At 39.5% G+C, this 19650-nt stretch overlaps 1 protein-coding gene and 1 long non-coding RNA gene across 5 annotated transcripts in view; one reads left to right on the top strand and one right to left on the bottom strand.

The window, feature by feature from the left end:
• LOC133230376 (uncharacterized) overlaps nucleotides 1-9150 on the bottom strand; it is an 89476-nt gene extending 80326 nt beyond the window's left edge. For 2 of the 4 annotated variants that reach the window (XR_009730829.1, XR_009730831.1), the window contains exons 1-2: nucleotides 9063-9150; nucleotides 7726-7817 (exon numbers count right to left, since the gene is read on the bottom strand). This is a non-coding gene — a long non-coding RNA (uncharacterized LOC133230376). Of the gene's footprint in view, nucleotides 1-7725; nucleotides 7818-8946 lie in introns of all 4 variants that reach the window. The other 2 variants (XR_009730830.1, XR_009730832.1) reach the window with 2 other exon arrangements.
• Nucleotides 9151-9197: 47 nt separating this feature from the next.
• PSMD7 (proteasome 26S subunit, non-ATPase 7) lies at nucleotides 9198-17675 on the top strand. Its single transcript, XM_061387765.1, has 7 exons — nucleotides 9198-9428; nucleotides 11372-11463; nucleotides 12345-12437; nucleotides 13140-13237; nucleotides 13805-13885; nucleotides 15800-15891; nucleotides 16738-17675. The coding sequence occupies exons 1-7, from the start codon at nucleotides 9355-9357 to the stop codon at nucleotides 17174-17176; spliced, it is 969 nt and encodes a 322-aa protein (XP_061243749.1). The 5' UTR covers nucleotides 9198-9354; the 3' UTR covers nucleotides 17177-17675.
• The last annotated feature ends 1975 nt before the right edge of the window (nucleotides 17676-19650 follow it).

Below are 19650 nucleotides of genomic sequence, written 5' to 3'. Positions count from 1 at the left end.
GCACTGTAATTGCCCCTGTATTATACTTTGCTATCGTTCTTCCATCTTTCCTGCTACCTGAGATTTTAAATCTGTCTTGCTGATATAAAAACCATAAGCAAACCTGAAGTGTGACTGTCACATGCAGAAGCTGAATGTTAGAGGTCAACGCAGCTTACTGGTATGCTGGCCCACTGCTCCAAATTTTATATCTCTTCTGTCCCTCAGTTATTGCCTGACATGATTTAACAACTGTAATTCCTTATTTAACGATGTCAAAGGTTTTTAGGAAATTGACTGTATTTCACCAACGATATATTTCTTCTTGATTACAGAGTGGTTAAAATGATTTTAAACCAAGACAGCAAAATAAAGCAGTAATAAAATCAATAAAAGGTGCTTAAAACATTCCTTCTATTAGGTAATGGCATTTAAAATATCCGTAGCTTGTAATGGCACTTAGGATATGCCCAAAAATCAATGAGCTAAATTACTTATTGAACTAGTTAATTTGAACATTGAGTTTTTTATGTATATTGATAAAACGGGCTACAGAATACTCCTGGCAAGTAGCAGCAGCACGTTCATGGTCAGATGTCTCCCTCTGCTGGAAAAACAAATTAAATTTCCTCCAGTTACAGAACAAAAAGATAAAATATTAAAATTTGTAACCTCAAAAAGTCCACCACGGGACTCTGAATCTTAAAAGGCTCCAGGAATTCATGAGAATACAAAATCATTAAGGGTTAAAAAAACACATGTACATTTTTAAAACTTTGCCATTAACCTGGAATATGGTACTTTAGAGAGTCAAGATGAAACAGCAGATGAGAATCAAAATTTAATTATTTCAAAACCCACTTCTTAATTTTCTAACTATTATCCCAGGGTTTTTGGTATTTAAGAATAATATTCTAAAAGCCTTGAATCATTTCTCTTTGATGTTGGAAGGAAAAGGGTTTGAATTTTAAAAGAGAAAGTATAAATCTGTGCTCAAGGAAAAGTCCACATTCTGAGTAGTTTAATTTGATCAAAATCAAGTTTTAACTATCTTTGCAAATGAAGGATTTTGAGAACTCAAAGTAAGAACCCACTAAACAGCTTCACATTCCTCTCTCTGTGTGGGGTGGTATGAGAGTTTCCAATACTATTATTACCATTATTTTTTTTCAAACATCTACTATTTAAAATGCTAAGTACTTTATTGAAAAGACTCTTCACTGCTTTTCAATTTTTCCCCCTGCCAGTTCAGCCCTAAGCAGGTGTTAGACTTCTAAAGAGCTTGCCTCAGGACTTTCAACTGGAACTACAAAGGGGAGCTTCAGAAATTATGATAAAAGGTGTTAAGAGAGAAATGAAGGTGAAGAGGTTATCTGACACTAACCTAAAATTGTACATAGTACCTTTTGAAAAATTACAGCTACCCAGAATATACCATTTGGTTTTGAATGGTTTCATCAATAATAGTCCATGCATTTTTTTTCACTCAGATTTCAACACACTTCATTTATATTCAAAACAACGGGTATATTTAAAATGACATGCAATGATGAGAAATTTTTAATCAAAGAGCTTTGCTCATTCCATATAACTTTGGTTTTGTTTTGGTTTTGCATACAGGGAGACTAAAATAGAAAATTACAGAGAATACTGTTATTTTTTTTGCATGCTGAAAGATCACTGACCAAACAGGGAACTACAGAGAATACTGTTACTTTTTTGCATGCTGAAAGATCACTGACCAACATTATGGATGTACTGTGTAACACACTACCCAAGTTACACAATACAGTTAGCAAGTGTATGACTCTGGTGCAGACATTAATAAGATGACTAAGCTATGGTCCTGGCCTCCACATACACACTAAGACTAAAGAGATGCATGTCAAATGAATCATTACTATTGAGCACGATGAGCAATACAATAGAAATACGTACCAAGTGCTGTGCGGACTTCAAGGAAAGGAACCAACACTGCTGGGGAAGGTCAAGAAAACTAACCAGAAGAGATGACCTACTGAGTGTGGTCCTTGAGAGAGATCTAGAAATTCTGGTGTTTAAGAGGTCAAGGGCAATTCAGAAAATGGAAACAGAATGATGAGCACAGGGAACAGCACATTTCTTTGGAAACAGATTAAATGGTTGGAGCTTCATGTTGGTTTCACAGAAGAGAGAGCCATAGGGGATAAGGCTCTGAGGGGATGGTTGAGGCAAAGTTAGGAAGAGTCTTGGACACCTTCCTAAAGTTCAGATTTTATCTCATAGGCACTGGAAAGGTTCTGAAGGATTTTAAGGAAGTTATATCAGCACTTTGCACTGGGAGAAAAAAACAATGTCAGCAATTTGAAACAAGGCTTGAAGGTCCTGGCTGGAGGAGGGAAGAGGTACCTGTAGGAACAAACTGCAGAAATTTGGAAAACTTGAGAGAATGTCAATAATAATGAAGCACTACCACAAACCCAGGTTAATGCCTACTTCTGACTTTCAGGTCTAAAAGAAGAATCTTTCATGTTATGGACTGACTTTTCACCTTTCTTGTTCTTGCTGAAAGCAAAAAAAAAAAAAGATAAACACTACTCTACTCTTAAAACACAAAGTATAGCAACTTCAAATTGATTCAATTCACCATAAATTTCTCAATAGTTTTTCTACTTGCATTAAAACTTCAATTTCAACTGAAGTATGTGTGCACATGCCCAAAACTGAAAGGTAAATACAAAAATCTAAAATTACTTGCTCCATTTGAGATTAGGATTATGGTTGATTTTTTTCCTTCCAACAGCTGTTATTTAATATTTTTTGCCCCAGTTTTTCTAATTTTAAGAAATGCTACTTTGATTTACTATCTTGAAGAAAATAAAGGAAAATATATCTGTCCTTAAAATGATGAAGGGCTTCCCTTGTGGCTTAGCTGGTAAAGAATCCACCTGCAACGTGGGAGACCTGGGTTCAATCCCTGGGCTGGGAAGATACCCTGGGGAAGGGAAAGGCTACCCACTCTAGTATTCTGGCCTGGATAATTCCATGGACTGTATAGTCCATGGGGTTGCAAAGAGTCAGACACGACTGATCGACTTTCACTTTAAAAGGATCTGTCCTCAAACCTTATACTTGTTTCCACACTACATTCATAAATCTGCATCTAAAAATTTGGTAAAGGGACTTCCCTGGTGGTCCAGTGCTTAAGAATCTGCCTGGAAACACAGGGAACGTGGGTTCAGTCCCTGGAACTAAGATCCCACATGCTGCAGAGCAACTAAGCCCGTGTCCTGCAATTACTGAGCCCACATGCCACAACTAGAGAGTCCATGTGCCACAACAAAGATCCCATGTGTTGCAACTGAGACCTGACACAGCCAAATAAATAAAAATTTTAAATAAATAAAAATTTAAAATCCAGTTTTAAAAAGAAGTTTAATTTTACTTGGTTATCTAGAGTTCCTCTGTATAGCACAAGGAAACCTGCTCAATATTCTGTATTAACCTAAATAGGGAAAGAATTTGAAAAAGATAGATACACACACACACATATACATGCACACATATATATATATAACTGAATGACGTTGCTGTACACCTGAAACTAATACAACATTGCTAATCGACTATGCTCCAATATATAATAACCAAAAAAAAAGAGTAGCTCTGAAAAGAATAGGAACAAAAGACAAAAATGGCATTCAGATATTTTAAAATATTACATAGATGAAACTAATTGCTTGCTTTTATTTATTAATGAATACTAAAAAAAAAAAAAAGCTGAATACATGTGTAATCAAAGAAGAGGTAAACTCAAAATAAAGGTCTTTGAGGCTCAAACCAAAGTAGCTCCCAAGGCTGAATCTGGCCTCCTGGGTTTTCTTTTATAGTCAACTGTTATAAGTGTTCCTATACCAATCTTAAAGTGTCCTGTTTTAATCACAGCAGCCGCTAACACTGATCCTGAAAGAAAATTAACTCTTCAGATGGGAGATTTCCTACAGTCTGCACAGTCTCTCTGGGCTTCATCCAAGACAGATGAACTATGCTCCACTGTGGCCTCCTCACAGGCTTTCAAAGCACAATGGAAAATGATTTTCTAACATATTTGTACCATGCAAGGGTTCCTGTGGAGAGTTCCATTTCTGGATATAAACTAGAAATTGCTGTAATTTTTTTGGTCCTTTTTAATTTGCAGTTACGTGAAATATGACAACAACAAGAGAAATAACAATCATGCGGTGTCCATGGCTAACACACAAGGCCACCACTTGTGTAAAGCATAAAACAAGGAAAGCCTCTTTAAATGAATCCAATCTTTCTGCAACAATTAGCCTTTTGAAAAACCAAAATGATAACCAATACATTTAGAAAAAGGAATTTTTTAAACACTCTTCCATAAACTAAATATACCTGAGGTTAAAGAAAGATAAAGAAACACTCAACAAGGACTTTCCTCACAGTCAAGTGTTAAGACTATGCTCCCAATACAGGGGGCATGGGTTCGATCCCTGGCCAGAGAACTAAGATCCCACATGAGTCACAGCTGTAAAAAAAAAAAAAACAAAAAAAAAACACTCAGCATATGCAAAAGATAAATTTCAACTCTTTTACTGCTGGATTACTTAAAATATAAACATCAGTTAATAAAAAATAAAAACTCTTTTTTTTTTTAAGCTGTGCCATGCAGCTTACAGGATCTTAGTTCCCCAACCAGGGGTTGAACCCAGGTCCTTGACAGTGAAAGCAGGAATCTTAGCCACTGGACCACCAAGGAATTCCCAAGAAAATATTCTTATAGTCTGCTATAATATATAACAATGATCCTACAATCTAATGATAACCATGTCTAACATCTGCTGAATTCTTACTATGTTCCAAGAACCATGCTAAGCTCTTTATATCACAGACTTGTTTTTGCCGGCTAAGCATTCATTCCCCGCTTCCAATTACAGCATCCCCTTTTTCCTTCCCCACTCAAAGTGGTCATGGTGAGCTGATCGGTCCATCATAGTTGTACCAACTCCAAACTGATTCTCAACTGGACATTTAGAGAACTACATTCCCTTGGGCACAGCAGTCAGTTCAGAAAGGCCCCCAGTGCCAGCAAGGCCAATCAAATTTCATAAAGATTTGGAGTCCAAAGTCCTCCTTCCTTTAAAGATTTAAACCCGTGACTATCTGTAGCCATCAACATGTTTCCCCATCACTAGGAGGAAATCTGTCTTAATGCAATCAAAACACTGAAAGATGCTAAAAGGTGGAGAGAGAAACTGAGCCCCTGGAACAAGCAGGGCCCTTGAATGTGCTTGTTACATGAGATAATGAATTTCCCTTTGCTTCAGCTGATTAGAGTAGGGTACCATTACTAGCAATTAAGAATGGTCTAACTAGAACACATACCTACAACTAACTCATGCAATCACACGGGTCTACACCAATAGCCAGAGTCCCCTCAGCTACTCACGAACGCGCAGCTGGCTCCAACCTCTGCTGCTGGCCCTGTCTCTCATCACTGTGTGTGTGTCTACAGCAGGCCCCTGCCCCCACACAGGCACCTGCAGCTGGCCCCTACTGCCAAGCATGTGCATACCACCAGATTCTGACCACCACTGCTACCTGAACTGGAACCTAAGCACCAGACCTAAAGGCACCACTGAGTACCTTAACAGCTGCCGCAGCTACTGCAGACCCACAGCTCTCCCCAAGAATCATGCATCATCAATGTGGTGAACCCATCCCTGAGCCAAACAAGTCACACACCCTTGAACCCAGAGGTTCTACTCACACCCATACTTAACACCCCACATCACTAAAGCCACAGCTCCAGACTGCCTTCACTCACAAGTGAAGGTGTTTATTTTTTCCTGAAGTCAGTCCAGAAAGTCTGGAAGAGGTGACTGCTTCTTCAAGTGCAGAGGTATCTGTGCATGGCTATAGGGAACACAAGAATCGGGGAAACAGGACACCACCAAAGAAAATGGTAAACTTTCAGCACCCCTCCAGGATGTGTGAACTCCAGCAATGAATACAGCTTAGTCTAAAGGTGGCATATCTTCTATCTTTTTCTTCCAAATCTAATAAGATGATAAACAGAGGTTGCAGAGTTCAAAGTATTGCTGCCATGCTCGCAGGACTGTTATTCCATGTTCTGGACATAAAAAAAATAAGAACTCTTTCAAGATACTAAGGTCTCTGGGAGCTATCTCCCTAAATTGAAAGACAAAGGTGAATTCTGAGTGACAGATTGAACAAGATAGTGGCATAGGAATTTCTAGCACTCAGCCTCTCCCGGAAACATCGATTGGAACAACCATCCACATGCAAAAATAACTTCACAAGCACTAAGAACGTCAGGTAAGGTAATCCAATTTAAAATGGGCAGAGGACCTGAACAGAGATTTTTTTTAAAGACATACAAATGACCAACAGGTACATGAAAAGATGCTCAACACCACTAATCATCAGGGAAATGCAAATCAAAACCATAATGAGATATCACCTTATGCCTGTTAGAATGGCTATTATCAAAAAGACAGGAGATAAGAAGCATTAGTGAGGATATGGAGAAAGGGGAACCCTCGTGTACTCTTGGTGGGAATGTAAATTGATATATCCACTATGGAAAAGAATATGAAAGTTCCTAAAAAAAAAAAAAACTACAAGTAGAACCACCATATGATTCAGCAACCCCACTTTCAAAGGAAATGAAATTACTATCTCAAAGAGATGTCTGAACCCCCATGTTCATTGTAGCATTATTCACAATGGTCAAGACATGGATACAACCTAAGTGTCAATAAAGAAAATGTGGTGTATATATACTCAGCCATAGAAAAGAAGGAAATCCTGCCATTTGTGACAAAATGGATGTATCTTGAGGGTATTGATACTAAGTGAAATGTCACATAGAAAGACAAATACTATATGATCTCTCTTATATGCAGAACTGAAAAAACTGGAATCCACAGAAATAGAGTAGAATAGTTAGTTGTTGCCAGAGGCTGGCAGTGGGGGAAATGTGAGTTGTTGGTCAAAGGGCACAAACTTCCAATTATAAAATGGAGACCTAAGGTACAGTGTGGTGACTATAGTTAATAATACTATATTATTATATATTTGAGGTTGCTCTTAAATGTTCTTATCACAAAAAGAAAATGGTAATTATGTGAAATGATGCAAGTGTTAACTGAACTTATTGTGGTAATCATTTTGCAATACAAACATATCAAGTCATCATATTGGACACCTTATACTTACATGTTACATATCAATTACATCTCAATAAATCTGGGAAATGAACTTAATACTAAAAAAGAAAGACATAGGGGTAAGGGATTAAAAGGCACAAACTATTATTATAAAATAGGCTACAATACTATACTATACAACACAGGGAATATAGCCAATATTTTATATTAACTATAAATGGAGTATAACCTTTATAAACTGTGAATCACTATATCATACACCTATAACTTATATGTCAACTATACGTCAATAAAAAATAAATAACATTTTTAAAATTACATTTCTTTAAAAAAAAATAAAAAAGCAGTTAAAGGAAAATAAAATGTATTACACTTATGCTCTCATCAGAACCTCTTAAAGTGAAGTCTAGAATTAAATGAACAAAAGAAAGTAGATTTCTTATGTCTTCTACATTCCTCTGAATGAATTTAGCCCTTAGTGGCTACAAAATCAGTTATTATTTCAGGTCAGTTTCATTTAAAAAGAAAAATAAAAAAAATAGGACATGAAAAATACCTTACTTATGGTTTCAAGCTGTCTTCTTTATATCCTTTAAATAATTTAGTCCAAAAATATGCTTCTTTTAGACTTCAATTCTTATGCCTTACCTAACACATAAGAAAAATTAAAATCAACCTCTGATCCTAAAAAATTAGGGGGAAAAAACACTTCCAAAATCTTTTTGTAATAGTTACATGTCTACCCCGTGTTGAACAGCATCATATAAAAGATGAAACAAGAATATCTACTTTGAACAAGGCACTAAAAACCAGCAAACAAGCTTTAACACATCACACAATGGGCCTGACTTAAATTTTGTTAATTTAAAATTTCTATTATTTAATATTTTAAGAAGTAGCAGCAATTATCTGACAGCCAAATCAAAACTCTTAAAAGAAATGAGGAAAATCCAAAACAGTGTTCCCAAAAGTTGGAACAGTACATGAAATGAAAACGAGAGGCAGGGCCCAGAAAGAATATCAAAAGTTTGCAATCAATTATCCTCCAATTTAAAAAATTTAAAAATTAAAAAAAAAAAAAAGTATCAAAAGCTTCCTGATTTTACTGGAAGAAGGCTAAGGCTCAGAACAAAAGTTTTCTGGTCATTCTTCAGAGAGGTCAGATTCTCTGGTGTTACAGGGAAGGTGGAAGGTGCTTAAAAACAGGTTGTTGTTATTATTCGGTCGCTATGTCGTGTCCGATTCTTTGAGACCCCATGAACTACACAGTCCATGGAATTCTCCAGGCCAGAATACTGGAGTGGGTAGCCGTTCCCTTCTCCTACATTTCCTCTTTTAGTCTTTTTCTTTTCCAGCTAAATATTAAAATGTATTCCCTTACTGCTTTCCAGCTTTTTCGTCAATCTTTTTATAAGTTTTCATTCTTATAGCTCTTGTTAAATGCTAAGTAATATAAAGACAGATGGGAAAATATAGCCAGGTTGACTATTTGCTAAGAGTCCACATAAAAGATTAAGAGGAAATTCTCCGACAATAAAATAATAATGAGACAAATTACCAAACCTATTTTAAAGAAATACCCTAATGCTAGAGATTTAAAGCTAGTTCCTCCAAGAAGCGCCTTTTAAGGACAAGGAAGGCGGGTGTGCTGCGGTCCATGGAGTCGCCGAGTCGCACACGACATAGCGACTAAATAACAACCTCTAAGAAATTCTGGAGGATTTTAACTAGAATTGAAAGTGAACATTTTCTGAATGACGGAAACACTACTATTTACATTTTTTTCTCAGCATTTTCTCCAGTCTTCGGGTGGGGGAGGGGAGGGGAGCTAAGAAGATTCTGAGGTGAAAAGTCACAGCAGTGACAGTACAGGGCAAACACCAGGAGGCCAACCTTTATCGGTCTCTAGTGAGCTGTTAGCTTTCATGACCTGGCAAATTCTTAGCCTGTCACCCGAGCCAGATCCCGCCTTCCCCTGCACTTCCCCGCCTCAAGGCTGGAGCAGGAGAGACCCTGCCAGCCCGACCCGCGCGGCACTCTGGGAGCGGAAAAAGGAGCCGCGCGGCGGCGGCTCAGCCGGAAGAGGAGGAGCCAGGCCTGGAGGATAGCCGAGAGTTACTACCGCTCCGGCTGCCGGTGTTTGCTCGTCGCGGGGAGCAGGGCCTGGCGGGCGGGGTGTGTCGCGATGCTGGAGCTGGCGGTGCAGAAGGTGGTGGTCCACCCCCTGGTGCTGCTCAGTGTGGTGGATCATTTCAATCGGTGAGCGGGCGGCACGGGGCGGCCTACCGGGGCCGGTGGCGCCGCCGCTGCTGAGTCACGGGCGCGTTGGGTACGGCGCGGCGGCCGCGGGGGTGCTGACGCACCGGGGGTGGCCCTGAGTCGCCGAGGGGCCCACATTTAAGTCCATTCATGAAGCCCAAGTTACCCGGAGTCTTCTGCCCAGCCGGCACTCCTGGGAACTGAGCTGATCATTGCCTTTACCCAGTCCGTACGATGCCAGAGTATGGGGAGCAGGTTTCATTTGATCCTGATCCCTAGTCCTCGTGCCTATCTATCGCCTCGTCCGTCCCTTTTCGCCTAAGAGACTCGGTGTTTGGTAGGAAAGCCCTTCAGACTCGCGCTTTTTGGCTCTGAAGACTGTCACCGAAAGTCTGGTCCCTGCAAGAACTGTGCTTTTAACTTGTGGAAGTTTCAGAAGTGGGAATCTGGTTTGACGATGACTTAAAACCTAGCTATATTAAGTCTTAAAGTCAAGTTTTTCTTCTAAAAATGAGACCAGTTGGAGGTGTAGGCGTTAATGAATAAGAAAACATCCCACAGATATTTCTTTTGCCTTCGCTTGCTTGTTTTCGAGCTGTTCGTCCCGGGGGACCTGTTACATGTGTTCATAAGTTTTACAGTAGTTACTTGAATTGGAAAGTTGTAAGACCCAGTTGGGAGCATCTGCTATAAAGTCATAGTTGCTAAGTGCCCATTCTCTTGCTTTGTACAACTCCCAATTCAACCAGAGCCAAAACCAAACTCAAAGACTCCTGTGAGGTTTAGGGCCCCCAGTTTAGTTCCATTTCTTGTAGGACCCTTGGCCTAACAAGGTACGGGAGCTTTTCCACTGTACAATTACTGTTTTTCTCCCATAGGATACTAGAGGTGCTAAGAAGGCAGGCATCATTTCAGTTCTGTTCAGTCAATTCGACAAACATTTTTAAGGGCATAGTGAAGGCAGACACTGCAAGCTGCTGTGTCAGACAATTGTAGGGTTTTCTAAAACACAAACGCATTTTTGTAGATTAGAAGAAAAGCCCGTGAGTGTGGAAATTTGCTTTGAACTTAGTCCCAAAAAAATCAGAATACTTAATTCTGATCCAAACCCTAGACATAGTAGGCATTTATAAGTTTGCCAAATCATGTGTTTAGATAAGTATATTTCAATTGGTGTGAACCAGCAACTGTTAAGAAATTGTGGTTCATTTCACAATGACTTTTGTCTGTCCTTTGAACATAGAATTGTTTGTTATGTCACATTTGTTAGTGGTTAATGGAGAATTCTACATAAAGACCAATGAAATAAGTGAAACACTTGTCGTTCTTTAGCACAAAATTACTAAGGCGGTTTGATTTGGAGATAGAAATTCTGAGGTAGTTTTTCTTGTTCACTCACCCCTCCTCCCAGTATGATTAGTCACCAGCTCAGTTCCAGCTTCTGCCTAATTTAGCCATTCAGAGAGATCACAAATGGCATACACATGCTTCTGGGTCAGAATCATTTTCTCAGCCCCTAGATGATACAAAGAATTGTTTATGCCATCTAGTTGGGCTTGTTTCAGAGAAGAGTTGGCAAGCTGGACCATAACACTGGTTCAGCTTTAGCATCTTTATCCCTGAAAAGGTTGGAGGATAGAGAAAGTTTAAGAAAGAAAGGTAAGCTCTTATCAAAATAAAAAGTTAAATGTGTTTTCAAACACCAACCAGATAACATTTAAAACTGTAAGATCTGGGGAGTTTTCATTTTCTCCATTTTAAATTTCTATAAGGTTTGAGGGTTGTTTGTTGTTTTTTTTTTTTTTAAGACTAATTTACTACATATGTTTAGTGGGATCAGTTTCCAGCCAAGCTAAATTGTATTGGTACATTGGTATTTCGTGTTAGGTATCGTATTGTTGAGTCTGTGCCTATCCAGATTGATCTTTTGTTTTCTCATTCAGAATAGGCAAGGTTGGAAACCAAAAACGTGTTGTTGGTGTGCTTTTGGGGTCATGGCAAAAGAAAGTACTCGATGTATCCAACAGTTTTGCAGGTAAAAGAAAAATCTATCAATTATACCTCAGTTTTTTAAAAAATAGACAAATTTTACATTTTCTGAGTATGGTTAAAATGTCAGTTATCTTTTAAAAAGAAAGAAAATTTTCGTGATCTCCATTTTTTACTGCAACCAAGTGATTCTATTTCAGAATTGCTTAAGTATAGAACAGGGAGGCTAAAGGCTACACACAGTAGTAAATATTTTTAAGTATTTTCAGGCCATATTGTCTCCATTGCAACTGCTTAGCTCTGCTAATGTAGCAGAAAAGCAACTAAAAAGAGTATGTAGACAAACTAATAGCCATATTGCATAAAACTATTTAAATAGGCAGTGGGTATAGTTTGTCAACCCCTGAACTAAACTATTAACCGTGGTTATGGGTAGGCAAGGGGGAGATAAAAACCTTTCACTGTTTCGTGAATGTTCAGAAGAATGTATCTATGTATTTTATGATTAAAGCAACAATAATGAACAACAAAATAATTGCTGGCATAGCCGCTAGACTAGAGGTCACTAACTCCATTGTCTTAAAGGATCAGGCAGTAATGTAATTTGCCCAACAGAAGTATTAGGAAATGATGGAACTTTTAGCAAACTGAAGAACATGTATCCTTTTCAAAGGTGGTGATCTCTGTATGGTTATAGCCAGTTATTGCCAGGTCTTCCAATTTTTCAAGAGAGCCTAGAGGTCTAGATTTGTATGTGAAATCTTCCAGTTTTTAATAAAAGCAACTCAAAAATACTTTTAACACTGTATTGGACAAGCTAAAGCCATGGGTCAAATCTGGCCTAGAAGTCCACAGCTGTGATATGTGCCCTTAGAGTTCTATCTAGCACCTTAAACTGCTTTTTGGGGTTTTTTTTCTCCTCTCTAGTTCCTTTTGATGAAGATGACAAAGATGATTCTGTCTGGTTTTTAGACCATGATTACTTGGAAAACATGTATGGAATGTTTAAGAAGGTCAACGGTAGGTGGCGCTGTGGCACTGGCGGGGGTGTGGTGTGGTGTGTAAATGTGCGTGTGTGTCCCTAATGCCTTTTCTAAGTATTCACTTTTCTTTGTCTAATGTCAAAGACCCTTTCACTTAGTTAGACTAAAGTAAGGCCAATGGTAGTAGACAAATGAGGTAGAATAAATGAGAAATTGGAGTAGCAATTTAAGGCCAGCTAGACCACCTAGGTTTCAGGGGAGAGAGAGCCCTCTGCACCAGAAAAGCAAAAAGTTATCAAATAAAATCCACATGCCTCTAGAGCTTTAGTACCACCAAGGTAAATATCTCTGTCATGTGTATCATTTTCATTTCATTACAGCAGCCACATTGCTTTGGCAATGTTTATTCCCACAACACTCACTGCTGTAACCTATGTGAGATGAACTTGCATTTGTTTATATATTCCCTTGGAATTGTTTTCTAGTTGCTTCATGTATGACTGGTTTCCTAAACTAGTCAGAGATATGGCTATCTCTAGATTTCCCCTGCTCTTTATTTTCAGAGATTCCTGCTTTTGAATTTAAGATTTCATTTAAGATTTCATAAGCACATCAAGGTTTAGATGCCTGGAATTTTTGAAAAGGTAGAGAACATAACTACTGAGGTTCTTACCCTTTTTGAGGGTAATATACAGATCTTTATGTAACAGTTCAAAGCCACTATTTTTTTCCTTCATAGCCAGAGAAAGAATAGTTGGGTGGTACCACACAGGCCCTAAACTACACAAGAATGACATCGCCATCAATGAACTCATGAAAAGATACTGCCCTAACTCAGTAAGTGCACTTTATCTTTAAAACCCTTGACTGATAATTGTTTGCCAGTTAACTCAAGAAAAGAGCCTCCTAGTGGATAGTGAATCATTTCACCACTTTTTCTCTATAAATTTGTGTTAATTTACAGTGCTTTGTGTAGTATACAGTAACCCAATGTATTTAGTAAATTAAACATCTGCTCAGTGCTGAGTATGTAAGTTACCTTCCCTAATCCTCTCAACTGTATGGGATTGTTATCCTTTTTACAAATGAGAAAACTGAGGTTCAGAATGGTTAGTAAGATCTTCTGAGAGTGCAGCTGGGATTAAAATGCTGGCTGTCTTGACTCTAATTTCCTTCTGCTGGATTCCTTCCTTACTGTACTACTACCTTTCACCTTGTTAATGGATGGGGTTGAAGAGCAGAGCAAATAAGAAATTTGAAATGTAAAGTCTTTTTTCCTGAAAATTCTGGCTCATTATCTGGTTAAATGAATGAAAAAGATGCAGTAATCATCATCAGAATGGCTGCAGTTATTCCCTATGTGCCTAGTACAAGGTGGTTTCCTAAGATGTGTTTTTCTGCCAGGTATTGGTCATCATTGATGTGAAACCAAAGGACCTGGGACTGCCCACAGAAGCATATATTTCAGTGGAAGAAGTTCATGATGTAAGTCATCTTGTTATGAGCCTAGGAGATTAGATTTGCTACTTTTAGGGCCATTGGGTTTTTCCCCCATTTCAAGTCAACAAATACTTTATAACAAAAGGTTACTGATTTCTGTCAACAGTTTGATATTATGTTTTTTCCCCCTTGAGTGTTTGAATCACCAAATTTTAGAAATGGAGAGGACCATAGAAATCTAAAGTCTCCTTTTACAAATGAAATTGAGACCAAAGTAGTCAAATGATCACCCAGAGATGTTCTCAGCAGAGTATGCAGAGCCTGATGAGCTTGATCTTAATCTAGTGCCATTTCCACTGTTGGCCCACCTCTGACAGTCTTCTCCTGGAAGTTACTGCTGCTGCTAAGTCGCTTCAGTCGTGTCTGACTCTGTAACCCCATAGATGGCAGCCCACCAGGCCCCACCGTCCCTGGGATTCTCCAGGCACTAGAGTGGGTTGCCATTTCCTCCTCCAATGCATTAAAGTGAAAGTGAAGTCGCCCAGTCGTGTCTGACTCTTATCGACCCCATGGACTGCAGCCTACCAGGCTCCTCCATCCATGGGATTTTAGGTTTTCAAATAGAGTAAGTCAGAACTGCCTGGAGCTCAAATAGAGTAAGTCAGAACTGCCTGGAGCTAGATGGCAAAACCCATCTGTACGATTTGACACCTATATAGTTGGCTCCATTGTATTCAGTACCTGTCTTCTTATAGTTATCCATATATTCAATTTTAAAATCTGGAAACGGCTTTTTTAACTTAGCTTCCTGCAAATGTTCCTTGCCCTGAGCTCTGTGCCCCCGTTTCTCTTTGCCTTACTACTAGAGAACTGAGATCCAGATCTGTTGCCTAGTTGCAGTTAAGGCTTTCATCCCTGGTCTTGATACAGTTGTTACAAGTTAAATTTTACCTTGCCTCTTTCAAAAAGGAGTTTGAGGCTGCTTGCACACATACATGCATATGCATGCACACACACACCAATGAAACAGGATTTTTTAATAGAAGATAGAGGGGATTTAAGGGTCATATTATAAGATGAAGCCAGGGAACAATCAGTACCTGAAAAGACATGCCATGAAGTCCTGCACAGGTGTTGGAAGGCTTTGACCATCCTAGCATACAAAGCCAAGAGGAAAATGTCATTTTCAGGATTCACACTATCCTGGATAAAATAACAACAGCTGACGTTTATACCACTTAGTGTAAGTGAAGTGACTTTCCCAAGATCTCACAGCTCCCTTAGCACATACACGGCAAAGCCAGGCTTTGCATCTAAGCCGTCTGCCTATATCCTGTGCACGCACTGCAATGCGCTCCTGCGTGCAAACAGTTCACAGCCTTGACAGGAGATGCACAGCCTCTTCTGGCACTAGATCTGAGAAAAGTTTCTCCTGAGTCCTGTCAAGAAATAAGTAGGTGATATAGCAAACCACATCCACTAATGGGTGCCTTGATTAATTCAGGCCACCAGAAAATCAGTGATTCTCACCACGTTGTTTGGTGCACTGATCATTTGACCCAATGGACAGTAGATGGTTCAAAGTTATATTTTCTAACATAAGCTTGTCTCAGGCACAGTGTTCAGAATATGGCCTATTTTAGAATGAACTATGACAGTCCTTAAAATTTAGCCAAATGGAGACTTCTCTGAATGTCCATCTCTACTGAAGACTTAAGATAATATCAGGATTTTCCTCAGAAATAAGCTAAGGATGATGCTGCAGCATACCTCAACCCTGAGTAGGACTGCTGTGACAGCTTTCAAAGCAAACTACCCACCCTTGCCACAGAAAACCCAGTAATAACACCCCTCAAGTGATCTGACTTAAAGCAGAAGAATCAAGGTGTGAAAAGGAACATGTGCTAGTTTGTTCATTTGTTTGTAAGTAAATAACTATAATTAAGTCTCCTCTCCCAGGATGGAACTCCAACCTCAAAAACATTTGAGCACGTGACCAGTGAAATTGGAGCAGAGGAAGCCGAGGAGGTCGGAGTTGAACACTTATTACGGTGAGACTTTAGGACGGCATCAGACCTGGGCTCTAGTCCTGGATCATCTATGAAGTGTCCAGAGTTATGATTTATGACTCTGGATAGCACACCTTGTCTGGAAGCTATAATGCTGGCTGTGACAGGAACACATGCGTGTTAAAAGCAAGTGTGTGTTCTTTAAGTGTACCTCCTTTATAATGAATGTAGCTAGCCAGTTTTCTGCAGAGAACCTGCATCAAGGCCTTTTACACTCTAGGGGACTGCCTTAGTAGTCCAGTGGCTAAGACTCCACACTCACAATGCAGGGGGCCCGAGTTTGATCCCTGCTCAGGGAACTAGATCCTACATGCTGCAACTAAAGATCCAGAGTGCCACAATTAAGACCCCAGCACAGCCAAATTTTAGAAAAAAAAGAAAAATACTTACATAACCCTGACTTATTTGAAAGGTCATAGATTTTCTCAAACAATAAGATTCGTTTCAGTTCAGAAAGTTACTACTGACTGATTTAAAAGCATCTCAAGACATTTTATAGATGCAGGTGAAAAGAATGCTGTGCTCTTTAGGAACAAGAGAAATTGAAGTAGAGATTTTTAAAAATTTTTTTAGTGAACATGATTTCATTTTAGCTCTCTCTTTTCTTTTGAAAGATGTCCTGTGATGAGAAAGATAAAACATATGCTTCCAAATGAAAACAAGGTTAAGGCACTTTATACTCAAATCTTTATCAAACGGAGAGGTAACATTTTTGCTTTAGAAAACTTGCCCCTCCTCACAAACTGAGTTATTCCCTTAGAATGTGAAAATCTGTGATGGTATAGGACACTGATGGATACCCCTGCTCTTTCTTGTGGGTTCCTACAGAGACATCAAAGACACTACAGTGGGCACTCTTTCCCAGCGGATCACAAACCAGGTCCATGGTCTGAAGGGACTCAACTCCAAGCTCCTGGACATCAGGGGCTACCTGGAGAAGGTGGCCACGGGCAAGCTGCCCATCAACCACCAGATCATCTACCAGCTGCAGGACGTCTTCAACCTGCTGCCGGATGTCAGCCTGCAGGAGTTTGTCAAGGCCTTTTACCTGAAGACCAACGACCAGATGGTGGTGGTATATTTGGCCTCACTGATCCGCTCTGTGGTCGCCTTGCACAACCTCATCAACAACAAGATTGCCAACCGGGACGCAGAAAAGAAAGAAGGGCAAGAAAAGGAAGACAGCAAAAAGGACAGAAAAGATGACAAAGAGAAAGAGAAGGAAAAGAGTGATGTAAAGAAAGAAGAGAAAAAGGAGAAAAAATAAAACATGTAGCTTTTTAATCTGTAAATTAAAATCTTGTAAACTAACGCATTGTGCTGCCAGAGGGTTCTTTAAAGTGCTTGTTAAAAAGCTGTATTGATGAGAGCTCTCTGGATAGAGGGACTGATCTCAAACCTAAACTGCAGCTTCGGCTACTGTGAGTTGGGGAGCTGATAGCTCAGGTTTCAGACTGTGTGAGAAAAGTGAAGAGAAGTATAACATTTTTGGTACTCTCCCTACTTTTATCTATGAGACCAGGAGTTGAATTTTTCCCATCTCAAGAGACTCTTGGGGTCTGTTTCTGGCCGTCTGCAAAATTGCAGAATGGAATGCATGAATTCCTTAAGTGCTCTGCCTTGGAACACTTTGAGGTCTGACCCTCAGGACTCTGTGAGAATACTGCCCTGCGGGACTTCTCAGACCCGTAGCTCTGGTATTCTCAGGGCTTGGGATCAAGATATTGTTTACCTTCAAAGACACAATTAAATGGCTTGGTTTTTAAGTCTGTGTTCTGGTCGTTTTTAACTCTGGGAGTGGTGATCCATTGTTTTCAGAAGCAACAAAGACAGTTTTTAATTGAAGCTGCCTGAACAAATTATTTTAGACTGGATCCTTTATGAAAAAGAGAATCTCATTCCTTTAAAAATAAAGCTGTAATGAGAGTTCCCAACAGAGCCCAGAAGACCTGGGTCATAGTTCGTACCTCAGATTCCTATCCCTACAGCAGTCTTTCTTAAGTTTTCATAAGGGACACATTTACTTACTATTGTAGTAAGTACGTCAAACGACAATGTCAGTGGGATGGAACAAAGCTTCCCAAAGTAAGTAAAGGTACTTAATCATTTGACTTAATAGTTGTCACTTGGATACTAACTTCCTTTTATGAGTAGTTAGAACATCTCTAAGAGTTCACTGCTGCTGCTGCTGCTAAGTCACTTCAGTCGTGTCCAACTCTGTGCGACCCCATAGACGGCAGCCCACCAGGCTCCCCCGTCCCTGGGATTCTCCAGGCAAGAACACTGAAGTGGGTTGCCATTTCCTTCTCCAATGCATGCAAGTGAAGTCGCTCAGTTGTCTCCGACTCTTTGCGACCCCATGGACTGTAGCCTACCAGGCTCCTCTGTCCATGGGATTTTCCAGGCAAGAGTACTGGAGTGGGTTACCATGTTGGACTATCGGTGTTCTACTATTTAAGAATACAATAAAATAGCACTAAAATGAAGTCAGTGGAATCTCATAAACCACTTCTTAATGTTAGAGTGCCTCAAAGTTGCCAGAAGCATCCATTTTTAATCGACAGAACTGCCTGCCAAAGAACGAGTTAGTGGAAATTTGGGGGTTGATTTTTATATGACAGAACTACCCACATCAGTGGTCACTTCAAAGTTCATTAAGATGCTGAGATAATAAGAAATAGCAAAGGGAAAGAAACTAGATAAGTTTTTTGTCTGTTGTGGCAGTCAAAAGTCAGATGGTTGTTCCCAATACATCTAAGTAAAAGAAATATGAAATACATATTTCAAAGCTTGAGATGCATTTAAAATGACAAGAGTGTGTTATTAAAAGTTTTTTGAGATTTTGTTGCCATGTTTAGAACAGACTGGTATGAGAAAGGGAACCTTTCTCCAGGGTAGGCAGCAAAGACCAGAGATGCCATGGACCTGAGGCCAAGCAGGGACAAGGAGAAAGTTATCCCAAAGAATGAGTCCTTTATGTAGGGTAGGGGTGGGGTGGGGGGCAGCTCAAGACCACACAGGATCAGATCCACCTTTAGAAGAATGATCTGCACTTAAAAGCTTTCCCAGGGTCTATCAGGACAATGTCACAGGCTTTTAGGTTTGTCACCGTTTGATAAATTGGAATGTCTATTGAACATGTAGGAACATGGGAATACCCAGGCCTTGTTATATTTAACAGTTGGACCTGCATATGGACAAAACTGACTTTCACTTTACCCACAGGATCTTCAATTCCTTCTTCTAACAAAAAGTGTATGTCGCCTCTAGAGTCACGCAGGCTCATTTTCTCAGGCAAAATTGCTGCCAATCTATGTAAGAGGGTGAGCTTTACAAGACTTGATGAAGGCTTGCTTATATAAATAGCAGCTGACTTGACTGCAAAACCCATGGCCCTCACCTAAAATAAAGTGTGTTCAGGTAGCTTAGCAGTCTCAAGATGAGATTTCTAAACTACTTTTGTTGTTCTTTGAACATTGAAAAAGTATCCTGGGTAAAGTCTAATCCCATTTTCGGACTTCGTATCCAGAGTTGTGACATTTTGTTCCTTCCATTTTGAAAGGTTTCACAATAACAGTTCAGGATGCTCCAGCTACACACATTACAGAGAGGGTAGCATTGATTCCTTACTGGTATTCTGTTTGATAACATCTGAAATAGTCCCAAACTTACAGGTCAGTTATCCTTAGTGAAAAGATTAAAAACTGTCAGGGTAGAACACCTTTGAGCCCACTAATTAGT

The sequence above is a fragment of the Bos javanicus genome, chromosome 18 (genome assembly GCF_032452875.1).
Source record: "Bos javanicus breed banteng chromosome 18, ARS-OSU_banteng_1.0, whole genome shotgun sequence".
NCBI lineage: Eukaryota > Metazoa > Chordata > Mammalia > Artiodactyla > Bovidae > Bos > Bos javanicus.
This window is presented reverse-complemented; position numbering and strand designations above follow the sequence as displayed.